Source organism: Elephantulus edwardii, unplaced genomic scaffold (assembly GCF_000299155.1).
Source record: "Elephantulus edwardii isolate Elephantulus edwardi_28Jun2011 unplaced genomic scaffold, EleEdw1.0 scaffold00026, whole genome shotgun sequence".
In the NCBI taxonomy this organism is placed as follows: Eukaryota; Metazoa; Chordata; class Mammalia; order Macroscelidea; family Macroscelididae; genus Elephantulus; species Elephantulus edwardii.
This window is the reverse complement of record NW_006399776.1, coordinates 5531499-5553686: the sequence shown is the minus strand read 5'-3', so window position 1 is coordinate 5553686 and position 22188 is coordinate 5531499. Positions and strand designations below refer to the sequence as shown.

General features: G+C 37.2%; 1 protein-coding gene across 1 annotated transcript in view; it reads left to right on the top strand.

Moving 5' to 3' along the window:
- RTF1 (Rtf1, Paf1/RNA polymerase II complex component, homolog (S. cerevisiae)) overlaps positions 1-21792 on the top strand; it is a 41132-nt gene extending 19340 nt beyond the window's left edge. The window contains exons 2-18 of the mRNA XM_006882994.1: positions 299-409; positions 2604-2751; positions 5232-5436; positions 9169-9283; positions 10118-10229; positions 11365-11500; positions 11968-12145; positions 13375-13457; positions 16915-17002; positions 17084-17191; positions 17969-18046; positions 18545-18666; positions 18993-19050; positions 19871-19948; positions 20524-20619; positions 21240-21351; positions 21535-21792. Coding sequence (XP_006883056.1) covers positions 299-409; positions 2604-2751; positions 5232-5436; positions 9169-9283; positions 10118-10229; positions 11365-11500; positions 11968-12145; positions 13375-13457; positions 16915-17002; positions 17084-17191; positions 17969-18046; positions 18545-18666; positions 18993-19050; positions 19871-19948; positions 20524-20619; positions 21240-21351; positions 21535-21641 — 1935 coding nt within the window. The 3' untranslated portion in view covers positions 21642-21792. The remainder of the gene's footprint in view (positions 1-298; positions 410-2603; positions 2752-5231; positions 5437-9168; positions 9284-10117; positions 10230-11364; positions 11501-11967; positions 12146-13374; positions 13458-16914; positions 17003-17083; positions 17192-17968; positions 18047-18544; positions 18667-18992; positions 19051-19870; positions 19949-20523; positions 20620-21239; positions 21352-21534) is intronic.
- The last annotated feature ends 396 nt before the right edge of the window (positions 21793-22188 follow it).

Genomic DNA, 22188 nt, shown 5'->3' with positions numbered 1-22188 from the left:
AGTCCTTGAGAATAATTTTATACTTTGGAGAAAAAATGGTGTCAGATGGAGAAGTAACTCTGGTTCAGTTTACCATTATCAGTCACTATTCTATTTTAGACATATATTTTCCATTAAAAGAGGAGGCAAATTTAGAAAACATTTCTTTTGGAATATTGACAACCTGTTTACTACATACTAAAACTTCCCTTGTGGTGCCCACTGTTTGAGAACAGAAAGATGTAGAAGAGAGACAGAGTGGGGGTTTTTGTATTATTTCTCTTGAACAAATCTGATATGACTATTTTTACACTGTTAGGAGCTCTTGTCCTTGGCAAAACGGAAGCGCAGTGACTCGGAAGAGAAGGAGCCACCTGTGAGTCAGCCTGCAGCCTCCTCAGACTCTGAGACATCCGACAGTGATGATGAGGTAAGTGGAGAAGGGCTTGACTGTGAAACAGACACATATTTGAGTCTCTTTCCTCGAAGTGAGGCATATAGCTAAGAACTTGTTAGGGAAAGAAAATTATGTAGGGATATCTTATTACTCCAAAATCAGTGCACAGTATTTCCTTGTAACATATCAGCTATTAACTCAGTTGCTTTTGACTAGTTTTCTGTTCTAGCAACTAACTCTTCAAGGTCAACATACTTCTTTCTACTTGTACTGGTGACTCATTAATGACCATAAACTTCAAAGGAGGCAAGAAAATTTGGGAGGCAGACACATTTGAAAAAGTCCAATGTAGTTCTGGTGCAAGTAGGTTCCATCTAACAGAACTGTTGCTTTAAGAACAAACTGGGAGAAGGGTAGAGAGAATAGTGCAACAATGAATGAATGGAAACCCAAAATCTCTGTAAATGTTTATGAAAATTAAATATAGAAAAAAAAAAAGAACTGTTGCTTTAACAAGCAAATTGCTAAAAGACTAGTAATAAAAACACAAAAGCCATAGCAGAAATGAGGAGAAAGAGCACATTACTTAGGATGCAGTTTTTACACATGGAGTAATGTGGAAATATTTGTTATGAGAATGGGAAAAGTGCAAGAATGTCTGTCTGATGTTTTATAACCTGAGGCTTTCTCACCAAGCCATAGCGGTACAGTGGTTAAGCCTTTGGTCACTAACTGAAAATCCAGTGGTTTGAACTGACCAGGCCTCAAGAAAAATGTGCCAATTGGTTTTCATGATTGCGGCTTTGGAAACCCTATAGGGCAGTTCTACTCTGGAGATTGTTAGAGTCCCGTTCAACGTAATGGCAATGAATAAGAGTTTTCTTATATTACAGAGTAAGAGAATTGAACACAAAAGTGATATATGAGGGGAGCTCTGGTGGCCTAGTGGCAAGAAGCTGCACTGCAATCCCAGAGAAACACGGTTCGAATCCACCAGATGCTCTGCCGGAGAAGGAGGCGCAATATCCTCCTGTACCAGTCAGATCTGATTTGACGGTACACGCACACAAAATAATAAAAAAAAAAAAAAAAAAAGTGATATATGGAAGCTGTTGTTATGTACCCTTGAATAAAAATTTACTCATAGCTGACTGGTTAACAGGTTTTCAGAGGTAGTAAATTGCCCAGAAGCACGTTCATCTTTCTCCCACACAGAGCAGTTAGTGGATTCGAAGCATGTGCTTTTACGTGGGCAGCACAGCTCTTTATCATTAAGCCACCAGTGTTCCCTGTTCTGTGTAGTATATACAATAAAATTCTAAAATAAAGTATTTTTCACGTAAAATTATTTTCCCAAATTAACAAATTGAAATAGTAAAGGAGTGTAACTTAATGTTATAAAATAGTCCTCAATCCTAAAAAAAAAAAGGAAACAAAAAATAAACCTCAGTGAAATGGTATGGTTTTTTATGCCTTAATGATTGAGGAAAGTTACTTTTTTTGATCTTGGACTTTTCACTGTATCTGCCTGTTGTTCTTACACTGATCATGGAAATTGCAGATTTCTTAGATTTACGCATATAGGTACTCTTCTTTATGGTCCTGTATATATGTCATATTGTAGTATAATGCATTCACAGTTTAAAAAATGTGTGTGTATTTTTGTGTGTGTGTATAAACATATATTTACATGTAATGATGTATCTTTCTCCTCCTGGAGAGTTCATACCTTGCCACTATCTATGCCATCAGTAGAGGAGCCTTTTCCTGTGCTTTTCTACATTTTCCTCCTGGAAATACCCATCTTCCTGCTGACAAGCACTCCAGAGTTGAAACTGTATTATCTATGTACTGAATCCAGACACACCAAACAGTACTTTTGCCGTGGAAAATATTAGAAACTGCTCTACTAGCTGGGTTTTCATTAAGTCATTTGACTTGTCATAAAATTGATAACCTGTGTTTTTCTATTAGAAATACAAATATATAATTTTTTATGTTTGCTAAAAAAATTACAGAATAAGAAGTTCAAAGTTAATGAAATTTTAACCAAGCTCTCAAAACTACTGCATTCTCCATGTAACGTTATTTTATTTTTAATTCAAAGCCATTAAAAATTCTTAAAATACTAACTTGGTATACTTTAGAAGCTTTTAACTCTTTTATCTTCCAACTTAAATTCCTACTCTTATTCTAATTTCTTTTTTTTTCCCTTTTCCTCTGCTAGTGGACATTTGGAAGCAATAAAAATAAGAAAAAAGGAAAAGCCAGAAAAATAGAAAAGAAAGGAACCATGAAGAAACAGGCCAACAAAACTGCCTCTTCAGGCAGTTCTGACAAAGACAGCTCAGCCGAGAGCTCAGCCCCCGAGGAAGGTAAGCTGGGGTAGTCCATACCTGGGTACTGAATTTCCACACTTGTCAAATTGAAAATACAAAATCAGAAGTAGGCAGACAAGTTTGCCAGCATTATAGAATGGCTTCTACCTTTAGAACCGTAGTCTGTAACTTTTCATGGTCCTGAATCTTTTCAGAGTCTGAATTTAGCTAGAAAAATGCATGTGGTTTTGAAGAATCAATGAGACCCTTGAAACACAGCAGTGACACTTGTGAGAAGTCTTGTATTAAAGTCTCTTGATTATATGAAGTGTTACTAAGGAAGAGAATTCTTGAGCCAAAAAAGAAACTCAATAGAAAATATTTTGGGTGTTTTTTTAAAAAGACCTATACCAGAGTCTTTTGTTAAATTATAACAACATTTATTACAAATTGACTTGTGTAAAATTGGCCAAACCTGGTTTTAAGTATGTCTCTGTGAATGGTAGCCCAAATTCAGGCAAACACAGTTCTTAATAATTACTGCTTAAGACTCATTTTAAAAAAATAATATATACTGCCTTTTTTAGTATTATGCTTTGTTCTGTTGTGATCCAAAGTCATTGGGAATTCAAAAGCCTAAAGTTTAATGACACATTAAAACATTGGGTGGTATTTAGTGCCTACCAATAGCTCTGATAGCCTAGTGGTAAAAAGCTGTATTCTGATTTCAAAGACACATTGTTCAAATATACCAGCTGCTCTGAGGAAGATGTGTGGGGAATCTCCTTCCATGCAATTTACTGCCTCTGAAAATCTCACTGAAGATCAGCTTTGAGTCGGTTTTCATTCAGCGACATGCAGCAAGACGGGAATACTGTGTTTTTTTGTGTTTCACAGACATGACATGTTTTACATATTGAAAGTTTCTGGCAACCTTTCATCATTTAAGTCTTTTGACACTATTTTTTTTTTAAATGTGCTCACTTCATGTCTCTGTCACATTTTGGTAATCCTCACAATAGTACAAAGTTTACCTCACAATAGTACAAAATTTATTATAATGCCATTACACACTTAGTAAACTACAGTATATTATAAACAACTATTATGTGTAGTTGGAGACCAAAAAAAATTATGACTCATTGTAAATTTGTCGTCTGGAATGAAACCTGCAGTATTTCCTGGTATATCTGTAAATACAGGAAAAATGATAGTGTTAGGAAAATTATCTGTTTTTCAACACGCTAGCAATGACTTACTCTTCAATAATCATCATTTCTCTTTTAATCATCTTTCTTTGTCACCATTATGGTGCATATGAACATCCTGGCTGACAGTCGTAGGAGTGTGAATAATGCTGAGAAGGCAAATGAGAGGTTCTTAGTCAATACTCCATAATAAGTGTTCAAATGTTTCCCAGTGTGATAGCTTTTAAAAGGACACGATCACTTATGTAATATTCTTGCTAAAAATGCATGATCTGAATAATTCCATGATAAACTGACCAACCCAAATTGGGAGATATTTTATTACTATGGCTATTTAAAGGTAAATTAATAAAAGTGAAATAAAATTAAGAATTCAGTTCATCATTTGCACTGCCCACATTTCAGGAGTTTAGCCACATGTGGTTGGTAACTCTTTTATTGGACAGATCTGATGGTATTTTCATCATCACCACAGAAAATTCTGTGGGACAATGCTGTTCAATAAAACAGTAGGCCTATATGCTTTAAGGATTTTGTGAAAATGAAAGAAAAAGGCTTCACATAAAAGTATACTAGACGACGAGCTCTGGTGGCCTAGTGGCAAGAAGCTGCAACTACAGTCTCAGAGGTGCACAGTTCAAATCCACCAGATGCTCTGCTGGAGAATGAGGAACAATCTCCTCCTGTACCAGTCAGATCTGATTTGACGGTACACACAAAAAATGATGAAATAAAATAAATTTTTTAAAAAAAGTATACTAGACAAGGTAACTAAATGCAATGCATGATCCTTATTGGCTCCTCCTTTGGATATTGGGCTGGGGGGAAAGGCCTATAAACACAATACTGGAGAAACTGTAAAATTACAACGTGAATTAGGTAATGGCTTTGCATTGATGTTATATTTCCTGTAATTATTGTTATATTTTCTGTAATTATATGATTAGTAATGCTAGCATGTTTTTAGGATAAAGATTCAGTAAATTTTTGTTTGGTTAAATAACTTATACATAATTTTTATTTATATAGAAATCATTTACAGTATTAACAATAAGTAAATCTAAATAAAGAATACATAAGCATAAAAATATTCTTATAACTTTTTTCTGTAAGTCTAAACTTTTTTCATAATAAGAAGTTAAACTATAAAGAACAAGCTTGTTTCTTGTTCTAGCCTAAACTTTTATTTGCATTTACTGAAAACAAACCCCAGAGGAGTTGAGATGGCAATGTACCACTTCACTTGGAAGAGTGATTACTTTGAGGGGTCACGTATATCCTCATTTTTCTGCAACATAGTCTAATCTTGTATTTGGTCCTCTGTTGCAGGTGAAGTATCAGATTCTGACAGCAATAGCTCCTCCTCCAGCTCAGATTCAGACTCTTCCTCCGAAGATGAGGAATTCCATGATGGCTATGGAGAGGACCTAATGGGTGATGAGGAAGACAGGGCCCGCCTGGAACAAATGACAGAGAAGGAGAGAGAGCAGGAACTGTTCAACCGCATAGAAAAGAGGGAGGTGTTGAAAAGAAGGTAAAATTTTGGTGATACTGCAACTTATCTTTTCCCTTCTATCCTTTGGACATCCCCCTTTCATTAGTATCTGGCTTTTATATAGAAACTCAAACTTACAGATAAGATTAACATAATGCAAAGCATGTATTAAAGTGAACACATTTATTGTTTACTCAATACCTTTGACTTTGCTAATATACATTATTCACAAAGTATCCATGAGAAATTATTTATAGGCACTGTCTTAATCTTCTTAACATCCTTTGAAATTGGTTTTATGAATTTAGAAAGGTGAGACTTTAGACTTCAGATCATTAAGTAGGGGTATACTCCATGAAAGCAAAGACTTGGTCTGTTTTGTTCACTGCTCTGTTTCTGACTTCTCAGTGTCTAACACATAACACTGAATGTTTGTTCAGTGAGTGAACGAAGCATCCTGCCTGAGGTCATTTAGCTGGTAAAGTGGTAAGAACTTATTGGCAAACTGAGGACCATCTGACCCTATACACTGTGGGGCAACATTCTCTCCTGCCTAATATTTCCTATTATTTTATATATTTTAAAGTAGATGCTCAACATGTAGCATTTTAAGGAATCATAACCCCAAAATAAACTAAACCTACTGCTGATAGAGTTGATCCTGACTGATAGCAACTCTATAGAGCTGTCCTGTAGGGATTCAAAGGCCCTAAATATTTGTAGAAGACTGTATCATCTTTCTCCCTCACAGTGGCTGGTGAGCTTATATTAGGTTGGTAAGTGAAGAGATTTTGTTTATCCCTTCAGATAAAGATTGGTACATGATTTGGTTTTCGTTGAGCAAAAGGCTGTTGTTATGTGCCTTCAAGTCGCCTGTGACTCATAGTAATCCTATGTACAACAGCTCTGAAGCCTGCCCTGTCCTGAGCCAGTCTCACTGACTGACACACTCATCCAATTGCCCTAGTTAACTGTATCAATCCATCTTATCCAGTGACTTGACTTCCTCTCTTGTGCTAACCCTCCACCCTCTAGGCATGATGTTCTTCTCCAAAAATAGGTCCTTCCTGGCCACATGCCCAAAAAGTATGTGAGACAGAGCTTCAAAATCGTACCCTCCATGGAAAAACTTTGTTTCACTCTCTCCAAGACACACCTGTTTGTTTTCTTGTCAGTCCTTGGTATGTTCAAGACTCTTCTCCAGCACCATAACTCAAAGGCATCAATACTTCTGTCATCCTTAATCATTGTCCAGCTCTCTGATGCACCGCAACTAATTGCAAAGACTGAGGCACACCTTAGTCTCTAGATTGACATCATTCCTTCTCAGTAGCCTTGGCAAGGTCCCTGACAACAAATTTACCTAATGTCTTCATTTCTAATCTGAATTCATTAATTTTTTTAAGTAATATGTAAGCACAATCTTTTTCCATTTGTTAATTTCCAGGGATTGACCTATCTCAGAGACATTCTCTGAGATGTATCTGTTCTGATCTATCATTTCTTTCACCTTAAAAAAAAAGTAAGCATATCAAATAATATAAAAATGAACTCAACTACTAGTGCTTTGCTGCTTTGCTTTTTTAAATTGACTTTAAATTTTCAAGCTCTCCATTCTAAATTCATTTACAAAGTTAACGTTTAGAACTAGTTTTCTAAAAAGAAAAAAAACAAAACTAGTCTTCTCATCCAGAGCAAAAGAAAATTAAACAAATAGACTGAGAGGAGAAACTAGTCTATAAGACTAGAAAAGCATTTCTGTGTCAAGTTTTAAAATAGATGGTTTTCAGGAAAAGCTACGTCCTCTTAATGAAGGTAGTTAGAGTGGAAAGAACACTGGACCAGTGTATAAACCACAGCCTCATCTATCCTGGGAGTAATATCAACCATTCTGATCAGATCACAGTCATGGTATGCAGGTCCTACTCTAAAGGGAGAAAAATGTAGAACAGAACTCAAATTCTTTTTTTTTTCCTGAAAGGTAAGTTTACCATATACATGATCATACAATGAATTAGTAAAGGATTTACATTAAGCTGATACCAGATAACAGCCAAAAGACAGTAAGTTAGTATTTGTTTCACTTTTCAATATTCATTACTTTCAAAATCCCAGCAGAAGCATTATGTAAATCAATATTTAATCTCCGTTCATATGCCCTTCACGTTTAGTGGTCTTCTGCATCTCCTTTAATGAGAATTTGATACTAGTTAAAGTCTTCTGGGGTTTTTGTTTTATTTTTTTAGTTTTAGTTTTTAAGAGGGTTTTGCACTTAAGGCTAGCATCTTCCCAAGTTCATTGGAATCAGACATCTTGCCTTATGTACTTTAGTTGTTGAATGTCTAAGGTAATAAATTAGCATCTGTATTTATGCAATCTCTAAAGATGAGATTCAAATAATAAGAACTTTTAACAGTAATTCAGTAGCAGAATAGGACATTATGCAAGTAGAACAGATCAAATAAGCAAATGTAGTAAAAATTGGAATTAACAACAAACCTAAGTTTGACAGTACAAGAGCAAATTACACTCAGAGAAGAAGAAAAAAAAAGAGCAAATTACAGCTCTGATAGATTAAGTGACTCAAACACTGATTCTCTCATTTCTCATTTTAAATATGAGTCCCTTCTCCAAATCCTAGGCAATATCTGATTTACTTAGTCTGTAGATTTGCCTATTCTGGACATTTTGTATAAATTAAGTCATAAAATATGAAGCATTTTATATCTAGTTTTTCTCATTTAGCATGTTTTCAACGTTCACCCATGTGTAGCATGGATATGTCAGTACTTTTGGTGTTTTTTAAGGGTTGACTTTTTGTTTCATCAATTATCTCTCTCTTCTGTTTAGTTGATTTCCACTCAATCTTGGTTAGTTCCTTGGAAATCTTTGTTCTTTTTAAATATTAACACCCACAAATTTCCCTCTCAGCACTTCTTTAGCTGTATTCATTTCATTCATCTTAAAGTATTTTATTAGAGTCTTTTAGTCTGTCAAGTTCCTTAACTTTATAATACTTTGTAAGAACCTGATTTTGGTACGGGGAGAGAGACTAGATTGTGTTTAAATAAGAGAACAGCATATTTATCCGCTTGTTTATAAAGAATAGGGTAATATTTTTTCTAATGAAGAAAACTAGAAAGTGATGTTTTAAAATATAGCTTTTATCCTGACGACCTTAAATGTCACATTGGCTCTCTTTGGCCTGTGTCTAGTAGACAACCATTGGAGTTTAGTTTTACCTACTAGGTTGATCTCACAATCAGTTGTTTTCTTCTAAAATGCAAATGTCTAGGGAGAGTTGTATATTAGCAAGAAAAACTGAAGTGTAATACAGCAATGTCATGATTGTTTCCATTTGCTTTTTTGTGTTTTCTTTTGTTTTTTAATTTTACATTGGTTTGCATACAAAGTTCATATATATATTTTTTTTAAAGTTCATATATATTGTGTATCACACTTTCTTTCATACAATTATCCTCATTCATTATGTTTTATAAAATCAATCCCCTTTGAACCATGCCCATCATGACCTTGTCCTTCCAGATCCCTGTTGGATCTTTCCTATTTCCTTTTCCCTCCTCCTTCCTATTTCCATCTTCTCTAAGTTTCTTTTTAATGTAATACATTAAAATATTTGGTTATAGTTCTGTGCAGTGATGGCAAAAAGTTTAATAACTCCCTTTAACTTACATAATTTTCCCTATCTAATAGAAGTAAGACTTTACAAATAGTCACTGTTATTCAAAAACCAAACAATATCTTAACCAGATTTGAAATCAAGAAAAAACTAAAAACAGCCAAAAAGAAAGAGAAGAAGGAGAAAAAGAAAAAGCAAGAAGAGGAGCAAGAAAAGAAAAAGCTAAACCAGATTCAGGAATCTCAGGTAAGAAATTCAGTGACCCTCTTGACCCAAAAAAGAGTAAGACCTTTATTTTGAGTGTATGTTTGTGTAAAAGGTTTATATTAATCAACTGAAGTCAATAATTCAAAGATTTTAAGTCATAGATAAATAGGGAGGGAGGGAGGGAAGGATAGAGGTTGGTTAGTTTCAGTTAATCTCTAGACATTTATCTTTTCATACTTTACTACACTCACTATTTAAATCCTAAAGACTTCATTACCCAAGTCTGCTTTTAAAAAGCAGCCAAGGGACTCTGGTGGCCTAATGGCAAGAAGTTGCACTGAAATCCCAGAGGTACACAGTTCGAACCCATGAGATGCTCTTCTGGAGAAGGAGGGACAGTCTCCTCCTATAAAAGTCAGATCCAATTTGACAGTAAACACAGAAAAAAATAATAATTTTTTTTTTAAAAGCGGCCAGTTGGTCTGTGGCTGACTTTTAAGGGAAGATTGGTAAGCCTCCTTTCCCAGGTAGCTAAGTGGATTATGATGTTCACTCAAGTGTAAGTCCTCTTGAACTTGGGAAAATTGGTCGTCTCTGCATTAATCAAGAACTTTATTGATAATATCAACCAATAATAGTTGTGATTTAAGATGTTCTTCAAAGAAAGATTTATTCTGATGTCCTAAACTTGTTTTCTGTTAGATGAGACAGGATGATTTTATTGCTCTTTCATCTTTGTCCACAAGAGGATGTTCTCTCTCCTTATTCACTTCACATTCACATTAGAGGACTGGGTCTGATTAATTGCTGGGTATAAAGAATCTCATCATCAGTTGATAAAAGGAACTTTCACGCATGTTCTCCTCTTCCCAGGTAACATCCCACAACAAGGAACGGCGTTCTAAACGGGATGAGAAACTAGATAAGAAATCTCAAGCCATGGAGGAGCTGAAAGCAGAAAGAGAAAAACGGAAGAACAGAACAGGTAATGGGGAATGTAATGACTTAGGATTTTGAGCATATGGTTTGGTAAATCCCACCATCATATTATTTCAAATATGAAGTTTTCAGTATGGATCCCTAAGAGAAGAGTTCTTGAAATATAATTATTTTATTTGCAACACTGAATTCATCATTAACATCACCAACTATCTAGTGCTAAAGTTCCTCTAGTTTTTTTAATTTTTTTAATCAGAATTTTTCATAAAGTCTACATATGGTGATTTGTTAATATATTTCTTAAATTTCTACTCTATAGATTTTCCTTTCTATCTTCCCTCCTACTCTAGCAGTTTTATTGGCTGAAGAAACTGGATCATTTTTGCTATAGTTACCAGCAAGATGCTCTGCATCCAGTTGTTGTCATTGAATGTGTTAATATCTCTTGAGCCTTAAAATGATAGATCTAGAGGTTTGGTCAGATTTCTGTTTGACTTTTGTCTTGTTTGGTTTTTATCCTTCTATTTTCTTTTTTTTTATCCTTTTTATTCCTCCCTTGTGTACCTTCGAGTCGGATCCAACTGGCACAGGAGATTGCCCCTCCTTCTCCAGCATAGCATCTGGTGGCTTTGAACCACACGCCTTGGGGATTGCAGCGCAGCTCCTGCCACTAGGCCACCAGAGCTCCCTTTGTCTTGTTTTATTTGGCTTTTGGTGAAGCTGGTTCTTAGTTGGTGGTGTATACTTCCATCTGGAGGCACACATCTTATTTTATGATATTATCAGCCTTTAACCACAGTAATTCAGTGTGACATAGTACACCACATTTAGATATATAGTTTCATGTTCCTACTCAAATATCTGCAGCTTACCTGAGGGTTTTATATGCCCTGAGTATAATAAAAGACATCTATCAGGAGTAGTGGTGACTCTTTTTGTAAAGTAAGTAACACTCTTCCAGCCTCTTTTTATCTTCTTTTTTCCTGTCGAAGGCCTGTTTGGTACTTGAATGATTTTATCACTCTGTCTTTCTCACTATCTCCCACGTTATCATAAACTAGTACAGGGCAAGTAGAACTGTACATTTGAGTCCTTTTCCCAGTTATATTTCTTTCTTACAAATCAAAGAGGTTTCCATATATTATTGAGAAAAGCGAATAAAGATTTCCCTTTCTTCTCAGCTGAGCTCCTTGCCAAAAAGCAGCCATTAAAAACCAGTGAAGTATATTCTGATGATGAGGAAGAAGAGGAGGATGACAAATCCAGTGAAAAGTCAGATCACTCTTCCCGAACATCATCATCTGATGAAGAAGAAGAGTAAGCTGTGTATATTTTGATCTAGTAGTCAGCATTGGTGGGCCCTATGAGGAAAAGCTCAGAAAAGGTTCTAAAATATACCTGTGTATGCCATATACTTTGGTTTAGTACCTTGAATTGCTAAACTGAGTTCTCCAGCACATCGACCCATTGATTTCTTCTGCCATTGGCTCTTAGTCTATATCCCTAATCTTTTTATCTGGGCCTAAGGGTAGCAACTGATAGTGTGTCACTTTTCATTTGGCCAGCTTTCAGTAGTTACCTTTTTTTTTTTTAGTAGTTACCTTTATTAAATTTCATACAGAACAGTTCACATTACTGGTTAGGAAGGGAATTCTACCTTCCTGGCACTTCATTTCTTACTCCTGTAGGTTAATCACATATACTTTGGGTAAATTTTGAGAAATAAGTATTCTTGATCTGTATTTAGGATAAACTTTTGCCCAATGTATCTTTATTCCTTCTAGGAAAGAAGAAATCCCACCAAAATCACAACCAGTCTCCTTACCTGAAGAATTAAATCGAGTTCGGTTGTCACGGCATAAGCTGGAACGCTGGTGTCACATGCCCTTCTTTGCTAAGACCGTCACAGGGTGTTTTGTACGAATTGGCATTGGAAACCACAACAGCAAACCAGTGTACAGGGTTGGTTTTTTTTCCTTTGCTCTATATTTTAAATATAATTATCAGCTGGGGGGTACAGGCTTCTGAACAGATTTGTTGCTCTTCTGCCATCATTTCACTTGAAAACAGGCTCCAACTGAGCTGCCTACAGAATAGTGACATTCTGAAGTGGCCAAGGATCATGCATGACCTGCTGCCAAAAAAAATACTTGGAGTCCAAGGGATGGGTGGGTTTAGATTGAAAACCATTTTCTCTATCCTCCTTCAGTTTAAAAGGGAGAAGGGATATACTCATGAAATGTTTGATGAACGTTTAATAATCTAGATGGTTTATTCATTTGAAAAATAAATACATGGGGATACCCTGTGTTGTGTTCCAAATGACGTCTGAACCAGGAAACTGTACTGATACTGTGTTAGCTATTTCTTGTTGTTATTGTAGAGGTTTAGCACTTCTAATATGGTCTTGATGGTTCAAACATAGCTGATTTTTTTTTTTAATTATGATTTTAACATAAGTTTACTGAAAAATTGGATTGCTGTTTGACTTCTGGGTTTTTTGGTGTGGGTTTTTTTGGGGTGTTTTTGTTTTTTTTTGCTGTATGAGGTTTAACTTTTTTTGTCATTATTCTTAACTATCTGGTTTTCACAGTTTTAGCTATTTCTGTGAGATACATACCATGGAAAAGTTTGGCCACAGAAAGTGCCCTTGGGAACTTTCATATTTGCTTGATAAAAACTGACTCTAGTCCCAAGTGCATCCCTTAGGAAAGTAAAATTAGGTTGGATGGGAAGGCCTTAGTAGGCCCCACCAAGCTGCTCCTGGAGCTCACATAGCCTGGCCTCAGAGCTAACCATGCTTTTTGCCAACTGAGCTTTAAAACAAAGTGATGCCTGGAACACCTGGTAGCCTCTGGCTTCTTTTCATGTGGGGCAGCTCATCTACACTATATATGGGTAGTGATTTTTGTAATTTAGGTTGACTCTAAACAAGTCAGCCCCTTACTTATAGCAACCCTCTCTATTGCAGAGTAAAACTATCCCATAACATTTCCTTCGCTGTACTCTTTACAAACTGTTTGCCAGACCTTTTCTTCTTCTGAGCCATTGCATAGGTTCAAACTGCTAACATTTAAGCTGTCAATCACTTGTGCTACTCAGATCCCTGTATATTCAGTAGAGCCAAAGGAAGAGTGTTGTGAAGAGCTCTTACAATCTGTTTTTAGTAATTATCTCTCCTTGTCACTTAGGTAGCTGAGATCACGGGTGTTGTGGAAACTGCCAAAGTTTACCAGCTGGGTGGCACCAGAACAAACAAAGGGCTGCAGCTACGGTAAGAGTGATACTCCTGTGGCAGCATCTGCTTCTGCTTCAGATAAGCACAATAAGGGCGTCCCTTATTGTATATTACTTTTCCTGTCATCCAGTTTATATATTATTAATTTTTACCCCCTTCTCCTTCCCTCTCCATCCTTGTTAATCCTACAAGATTGAGTCTGTATAAACCTTACCTTAGCTTTTCATAATAGTTGTTTTATAGTATAATTGTTTTATTTATGACTGATTTTTGTCCTTTAGCATAATTTGTTTAGATTCATAAATTTTATGCCACTCTCTTGTAATGTTGCTGATATCTATTTTCTTCTTTTCTGCTGTTTAGTGTTTATATTTGGTTTTTATTCTTTATGGTTTCCACTTTTTTGTTTTGATGGAGAAGTTCTTGGTGACCCAAAGACACTATTTCATTCCTAAGGTTAAAATAATTCACTTTACCTTGAAATCTCCTCTCTATTTAAAAATTATATAACTAAGAGAACCCTGGTGCCTAGTGGCAAGAAGCTGCATTCCAATCCCAGAGGTGCGCAGTTCAAATCCACTAGATGCTCTATTGGAGGAGGAGGGGCAGTCTCCTCCTGTACCAGTCAGATCTGATTTGACGGTACACACACTTCTATTGGAGAAGGAGGGGCAATCTCCTCCTGTACCAGTCAGATCTGATTTGACAGTACACACACACAAAAATTAATTTTTTTAAAAAAAAAATTTTTATTTTATTATTTTTGTGTGAGTGTACCGTCAAATCAGATCTGACTGGTACAGGAGGAGATTGTCCCTCCTTCCCCGGCAGAGCATCTGGTGGAAAAAATAAAAATTTTTAAAAAAATTCTATAACTAACTACACTTTTTTTTAATAACTGAAACCTCTGGTTTCCTATTTTTAGTGTTATTTGTTTATTATCCATTGTGCACTTGTGTCTGAGTCAATTTCTAAATGATGTTGTCATGTATATTAATGTCTGATTATTTTCTCCCTTTGGTTCTTAATCCAAAAAAGATCTCTTGGATTTCTTGTAGTTTTGGTCTAGTTTTCACAAATTCTCTTAGTTTCTATTTATCTGGAAATATCCTAAATTTGCACTCATAGTTGATGAATAATTCTGTTGGCTATAGAATCTTGATTGGCTGTTTTTTCGTTAAGTCATCTTGTGTTTTCTTATCTGCACGGTTTATGCTAAAATATCAGAATTTACTCTTATTTGTTCTCCTTTGTAGCCAATTCTGTTTTGCCTGAGATGCTTTCAGTATTCTTTCTTTGCCTTTAATTTTTAAAAACTTGATTATAATAAATCTTGGGGTTTATCCTGTTTGAGATTTGTTCAGCTTCTTGAATGAATTTTTTTCCCTCATTTTTCATACTGTTTCAGAAAGTTCTACCAGCAAATCTTCAATGATTTCTTTTGTACTTTGTCTCTTATTATTCAGAATTCCAATCACATGGAAGTTATTTCTTTTGAATATGTTCTTATATTTCCCTTCCTTCCTTTTTCTGATTGTCTTCTAATGGTTTGAGCTCTTAGTGGGACTTGCACAGCTTACCCAAAAGTAGCACCTCTCTGGTGGTTCAAATCCACCAGTCACTCCACAGGAGAAGATAGGTAATCTCCCCTCCTGTGCAATTTAAAACCTTAGAAAACCTGCTAGAAGGTCAATTGTGCATCAATTCCAATTCAACAGTGATGAGTTTGAGTCCTATGAGATTACTTTTTTTTTAATTTAGAAAAACAGTTCTCTCCCTCATCTCTTTCAATGCAGTATACATTATTTATTCTCTCTTTCTCAACCTTCCCTCAACTCCAATGTCAATCTCGTTTAACAACAGTGACCCTATTCAGTATTTTTCCTTTTGTGACTGAGATATTTTACTCAGCATAATGTCCTCCAGGGTCACTCATTTTGTGTAATATTTCATGAGTTCCTTGTTTTTCAATGCAGCATAGTATTTCATTGTATGAATATACCAGAGCTTCTCTATCCATTCATTTGTTGATGGGCACTTGGGTTGTTTCTAGCTCTTTGCTATGATGAACAAAACTGCAATAAACATGGGTGTGCATATATCTGCTTGGGTGGCGGTTATGGTTTCTTTGGGGTATATTCCCAGTAGTGGAATTGCTGATTCAAATGGTATTTCTATTTGCAACTTTTTGAGAAAGTGACACACAGCCTTCCATAGTGGTTGCACCATTTTACACTCCCACCAACAGTGGATGAGGGTTCCAGTTTCTCCACAACCTCACCAGCATTTGATGTTTGCTGTTCTGTTAAACTTTGCCATTCTTACTGGGGTGAGATGATACCTCATAGTTGTTTTGGTTTTTTACTTGTCTAAAGGAAGAATTCAAGATACTGATACTGAAGAGCTGGACAGAAGATTTCAAAAGGTAGCGCAGGATGACAAAGTAAAATATTGCAATGAAATGTGCAATGAGCAGGAGTCAGAAAATCAAAAGGGCCGAACTTGCTCAGCATTTCTTTTTTTTATTTTTGTTTTTATAAATTTTTTTAAATTTTATTATTTTGTGTGTGTCTGTACCGTCAAATCAGATCTGACAGGTACAGGAGGAGATTGCCACTCCTTTTCCGACAGAGCATCTGGTGGATTTGAACCACATATCTCTGGGATTGCAGCGCAGCTTCTTGCCACTAGGCCACCAGAGCTCCCCTAGCATGTCTTAAGCTCAAATAACTGAAGAACAAATTCAAACCTCGAGTTGCTATAATCAAGGATGCTTTAGGCAGAATATTAAATGATCCAGGAAGTATTAAAAGAAGATGGAAAGAATATACTGAGTCACTGTATCGAAAGGAATTGGCAGACACAAAAGAATTTCATGAAACAACATATAAGCAAGAGCCTATGGTGATGAAGGAAGAAGTTCAAGCTGCTTTGAAGGAAATAGCAAAAAATAAGGCCCCAGGAATAGATGGTATACCAGTTGACATATTTCAGCTAACAGATGCTGCCCTGGATGTGCTTACCAAGTTGTGCCAAGAAATCTGGAGAACAACCACTTGGCCAACTGACTGGAAGAGATCTATATTTGTTCCCATCCCAAAGAAGGGTGACCCAACACAGTGTGGAAACTATAGAACAGTATCATTGATTTCACATGCAAGCAAGATTCTACTGAAGATTATCCAAAAACAACTGGAACAGCACATTAGTAGAGAACAGCCAGAAGTCCAGGCTGGGTTTAGAAGGGGTAGCCCCCAAGGTGCCAGATGTTAAGCTTCAGCGCAAGAGCATGAGTTTGCATATAACTGGGGCCTCAGCCCACTGCAGGTGGCCCTTTTGTGGGGAATAATATTGGAATTTTTACAGTTCTTCCTAGGTAATTCTAAAGGATAATCAGAATTGAGACCCTCAGAGAAAGCATAGTTTGATGGGGTTGCTTGCTGATACTGTGGTCTGTATGCACATGTTTCAAGATGCCTTTTTTTTAATATAGGCATGGAAATGACCAACGAGTGTTCCGCCTAGAGTTTGTCTCAAACCAGGAATTCACTGAAAGCGAATTCATGAAGTGGAAAGAAGCAGTAAGTAAAGAGACTGTCTACTAAGTGTTCGTGAAAATTCTAAAATTCCTATTAGTAATCATTTATCATGTTTTGGTCCAGATGTTCTCGGCTGGCATGCAGTTGCCCACTCTAGATGAAATCAATAAGAAGGAATTGTCGATTAAAGAAGCTCTTAATTATAAATTCAATGACCAGGACATTGAAGAGGTAAGCTACCTGATACCCGAGAACCTAGAGGTTTATTAAAAACCGCTCTTTTGAGAAAATCATAATTTTCTTCACATTATGTCTTAACTATGTCTTTAGCTATGCTCTTTCACATTAAGATGAAAGAATATTACTACTGTTGTTGATTGCTGTTTTATTATTCAGTTCATGATATTTCATATGTATCAAAAAAAAAGTTAAACCCTTGCTGTCAAGTCTAATTTTGGCCTCTCTATAGGAGTACCACTGCTGCCCCTAGCTTCCAAAGCTATAGTCTGTGCAAAAGCTGACTGCCACATCTTTTTCTCACAGAAGGGGAGGTGGGCTTAAACCCCCAACCTTTAAGTGAGCAGGCAAGCACTTTGGCCACTGTCACCAAGCCTTTATCATACATTCTCATTCAAAATCGTAGGAACCTATATTTCTAAATACTCTGCTAGATTTAATCCTTCAAGGATTTTCTTTCTCCAAAACATTTTGGTAAAATTCTTTGATCTCTGTTCTTTTGGACAGTGGATAGCCTTACAGTACCAGGCCTTTGGGGTGCTGCTGTTTATTGGTGCATATGCCTTCAGACTGTCCCAGAAGAATCTCCATGACCCAGGAAGCAGCGTGGTGTCTCTTGGAATGAAGTGGCTTACTCTCTGGGGCATGACACCGCCATAGGAAGAGCAGCTCCCTTTTAACTAACTACTTAACTTCAAAATGGGCTCACTTAGCCTGTCTGCAAATGTAGCTTAGAAATGCCTCACTGCTGGTGTCTCCTCTCTGATACAGATTGTAAAAGAAAAAGAAAGGTTCAGAAAAGCTCCTCCCAACTATGCTATGAAGAAGACTCAACTGCTAAAAGAAAAGGTAAGAACTTGAATTCTAGCATCTTTCTGTACCCTATAAATAAAACTTACTCCATCCTCTTAGTGTGGCAAAATTGGGAGAAAGTTCTGGATTCAGTTATAAGCAACACAGCGCTTCCTAATTACCTGGGTGACATTCCTTAAGAGACCCCAAGGTAGTAGTTAACACTAAGTCTGAACAGACAATTAATGTTGTCAAGCCCAGATGTGGTGAGTGTTTATCATCAAGATAAGATGAGCCTTGTTATGGTGCATTAGCCATATGATGCCTGGGTTCTAAACTTGATGTTGATACACATCCTAGAGCCATGCAGCTCCATGGGAAGGCACGACTGCTGTAATAAAAAGCATGCTTTGCATTTGTAAAGTACTTTGTGTTTTTTTCATACCTCCTATAATATACTCTTCACGTGAGCTATCTTCCATATGCTGGACGTAAAGGAAGACTTGATGTAGGACTAGTTAGAGCCAAGAACTCTTCAATTTCTCTTATTTACAGGCTATGGCTGAGGACCTTGGGGATCAGGACAAAGCCAAACAAATTCAGGACCAGCTGAATGAGCTGGAGGAACGTGCAGAAGCCCTGGACCGCCAGCGGACCAAGAATATATCTGCCATCAGGTGTGTAACAGAGCTTGTCAAGAATAAGTCTGAAGGGAGCTCTGGTGACCTAGTAGCAAGAAGCTGTGCTATAATCCCGAAGGCACGTGGTTCAAATCCACCAGATCCTCCTGTTCCAGTCAGATCCAATTCTGTGGCACACAACAATAACAACAAAAGAATAAGGCTGGATCTTTATCCTTTGATTACAGACCTTTTCCAGAATAATCAGGCAAATCTGTGACCTTGTATACACTGTGCTTCACTGACTCCACATATCTATAGGGAAGTGTTCAGTTCCCTCCTTTTTGCAGTCCATTGACTCATCCCTTTTACTCATTCCATAGTTACATCAACCAGCGTAACCGAGAGTGGAACATTGTAGAGTCTGAGAAGGCCCTTGTGGTGAGTAAAAGCAACGTTTTCTGTGGTGATCTAAAAGGTTTTCATTGGCTAGTTATCAAATGTTTATCTCCAGGCTCTTCTTCCTGGTCTTTGGAAACGCTGCTAAAACCTATCTATCATGGGTGAGTCCCTGTTATTTGACATACAGTTAGTGCATTTTCCAGTATCACACCAACAGGTGAACCACTACAGTACAGCAAACTCAAAGACAGATTGTATGCATATATGTGTATGTGTGTGTATATATTAATACACATACATACACACACACACCCATAAAATTTTACCAATATATAATGGACGACTGTAATCTGAAAAGGGTTAAACCGGGTGGCTCCTTGGAGGCAAGGATTCTGAGGCTCCGTCTAACATACTTTGGACATGTTGTGAGGAGAGACTGGTCCTTAGAGAGGGACATCATGCTTGGGAGGGTGGAGGGACAGCACAGGAGAGGAAGGCCCTCTATGAGGTGGATTGATTCAGTGACTGGGATAATTGGGATGGGAGTGTCAGAGACAGTGCGATTGGCACAGGACAGAGTGGAGTTTAGGGCTATTGTACATAGGGTCGCTATGAGTCGCAAGTGACTCAACGGCACATAACAACAACAACAACAACAATCTTTTGCCCACCTTATTCATTCCTACCCTTGAATTCCACCCAATTTCTGTTTTCATTTCTTTGGTTATTTTCCCAAATCTACTCTGATGTTCTTGAAAAAAAATTGATCTTTCACTCCTTTTAGATACTGCTGTTAAGATGTAAATTTATGATAGACAGGAGAAGGAGATAAAGGTTTATAATGCATCCTCTGTTTCAGGCTGAGAGTCACAACATGAAAAACCAACAGATGGATCCCTTTACCAGGCGGCAGTGCAAACCTACCATCGTTTCTAACGTAAGTATCTAAGGAGGACATTTTTAGTCAGGACCTAGATTCTGGGACATAAATTAAGTTCCATTAAGAGATTAATAAAGAAGTTAAAAATAATGTTGTCTTACCTGGGATTTGATTGCCTTGAGCTCTTGGGTCTGAAGACTTCCTTTTTTTATCTTGCTATAAGCTGTCTGTGAAAAACTGACATGGGTTCATAAAAACCTTTTGTACTAGGGTGGGTATGCCAGCACAGCAATTATGTAGACTGGGTCACCCAGGCAATATTTGGTGGGGTTGGGTTTTAAAGCTTTTTCTTTTTCTTTCTTTTTCTTTTTTCTTTTCTTTTTTTTTTAGCATAACATAGTAAAAGATAAATTAGAAAGTTACATCCCAAAGGGATGGACTTCCATATTTGACATATGGAGGGGAAGCCTGGGTTTTAATTGTCTTTTTGCTGTTTTGAGAAAAACCCCTACTTCACTGTCAGTGGGTTGGTCCACTATGATACTTGACATTAGTAGGTGTGAAAAAATCTTAAAGGAGGACTGTGTAGTATATGTTAAGCATTCTGTAATATAATTTATTTTCTCTCCCAGTCCAGAGACCCAGCTGTTCAAGCTGCCATCTTAGCCCAGCTGAATGCAAAATATGGTTCTGGAGTGCTACCAGATGCTCCAAAGGAAATGAACAAGGCAAGTGCAGTACTGTCCTGTGGCCTGCTGAGCTCTGCCCCTGGGCAGAACACTAGAACAAGTACCCTGCCTAGTTTGGGCTAAGTTTTCCTTGAAAAAAATGATCTTTCTCTTTGTCCATTTACATCTATTACAAGTATAATAAACTGCTCCTATATTTTAAAGTTGTAGTCTAAATTTCAAATCTGACTACTTAACTAGATCCTTGACTGTGACTTCAGCAGATGTCTTCTGACCCAGTGGTACACAATTCCTCTTCTGTAAACTGAAATATTAGATTCTCCTCTTCCTTCACAGAGTAACTGTTAGGAAAAGTTAATGTATAAGAATCAAATGATTGTGAAAGTGAAATAAATGTTAAAGACAGAAAGTGCCCATTTAGAAGTAGTTTTCTTCCTGGGGTAGGCTTTTCCTGTGGAACTACTTTGCCCAAGAATTATTGAGATATTAGGACAGAAGGTAGCTCATCCTAAATCCACCCCTCTACAGGCAGGCATTAGTCTTCTCTATTCTCTTTCAGGAATTAGAGCTTTAGTGGGAAGATGTAAAGAATTTGAGCAAGATCTTTTTCCATTAGTGACTGCTGCTTGAATTTACAATTAGGTTTTCTCTTATTGCAGGGTCAGGGAAAAGATAAAGATTTGAATTCTAAGTCAGCCAGTGACCTCTCAGAAGACTTGTTCAAAGTACATGATTTTGATGTAAAGATTGATTTACAAGTTCCCAGCTCAGGTAAGTGAGGGTTGGGGAGTGAGTGGTTCCAGCATAAGACCAAATGGATCATTGATTTCTTCTGGCAAACAGGAATTCTTAGAAAAGAAATAGGAGTGTCTGCTCATCATTGTCTAGAGGTACTTTGTCTGAAGGATTTTGTAGGAAACTTAATTGCCAATAATCTGCTTTTCTTTCCAATAGAGTCAAAGGCTTTGGCCATCACCTCTAAAGCACCGCCAGCCAAGGATGGGGCTCCAAGGAGATCTCTGAACTTGGAAGATTACAAAAAACGACGGGGGCTTATTTGAGCACATCCAGCCTGCTGCTTCTGACCCTGCATGCCCCATCACAGCTCCCTCCCAGCTCTCTTTTCATTTGCCCTTTTTGGGCTGAAGCAGCAGAAGAACTGGGAAAGAGACTCTAAACCGCCGGTCACCTGTAATATAAACCATTTCCTGTATAGATCTCCCTTGTTTGCACCATCTCCCAAAACCCCTGAGTCCCGCCCAGTGTGGTGGATCTGGGTTCCTGGGCTCTCTTGGGCTTTATCCGTGTCTTTAGACTTGTGTTTGCCTTTATATTTTTTTTTAAAGCCAGCGCAGTCCATTGGCCACTCTGCACGTGTTCAGTATTACCATGGAGCTGGGTTTATTGCGGAACCCTCAGTGGCGGAGCAGCAGCACTCGGTGGTCTCATCTGGACTGCCTTGACCCAACCATTGAACATTTTGGCACCTGACCCTTTTGGAGGGAATGGGGATTGAGCACCTGCAGTCCTCCTTCCTCTCTCTTCATCTTTCTCCTCTTCCCAAGTCTACGGAAGAGGGATTTTCAAAACTGATTTTAGTTTCCAAAA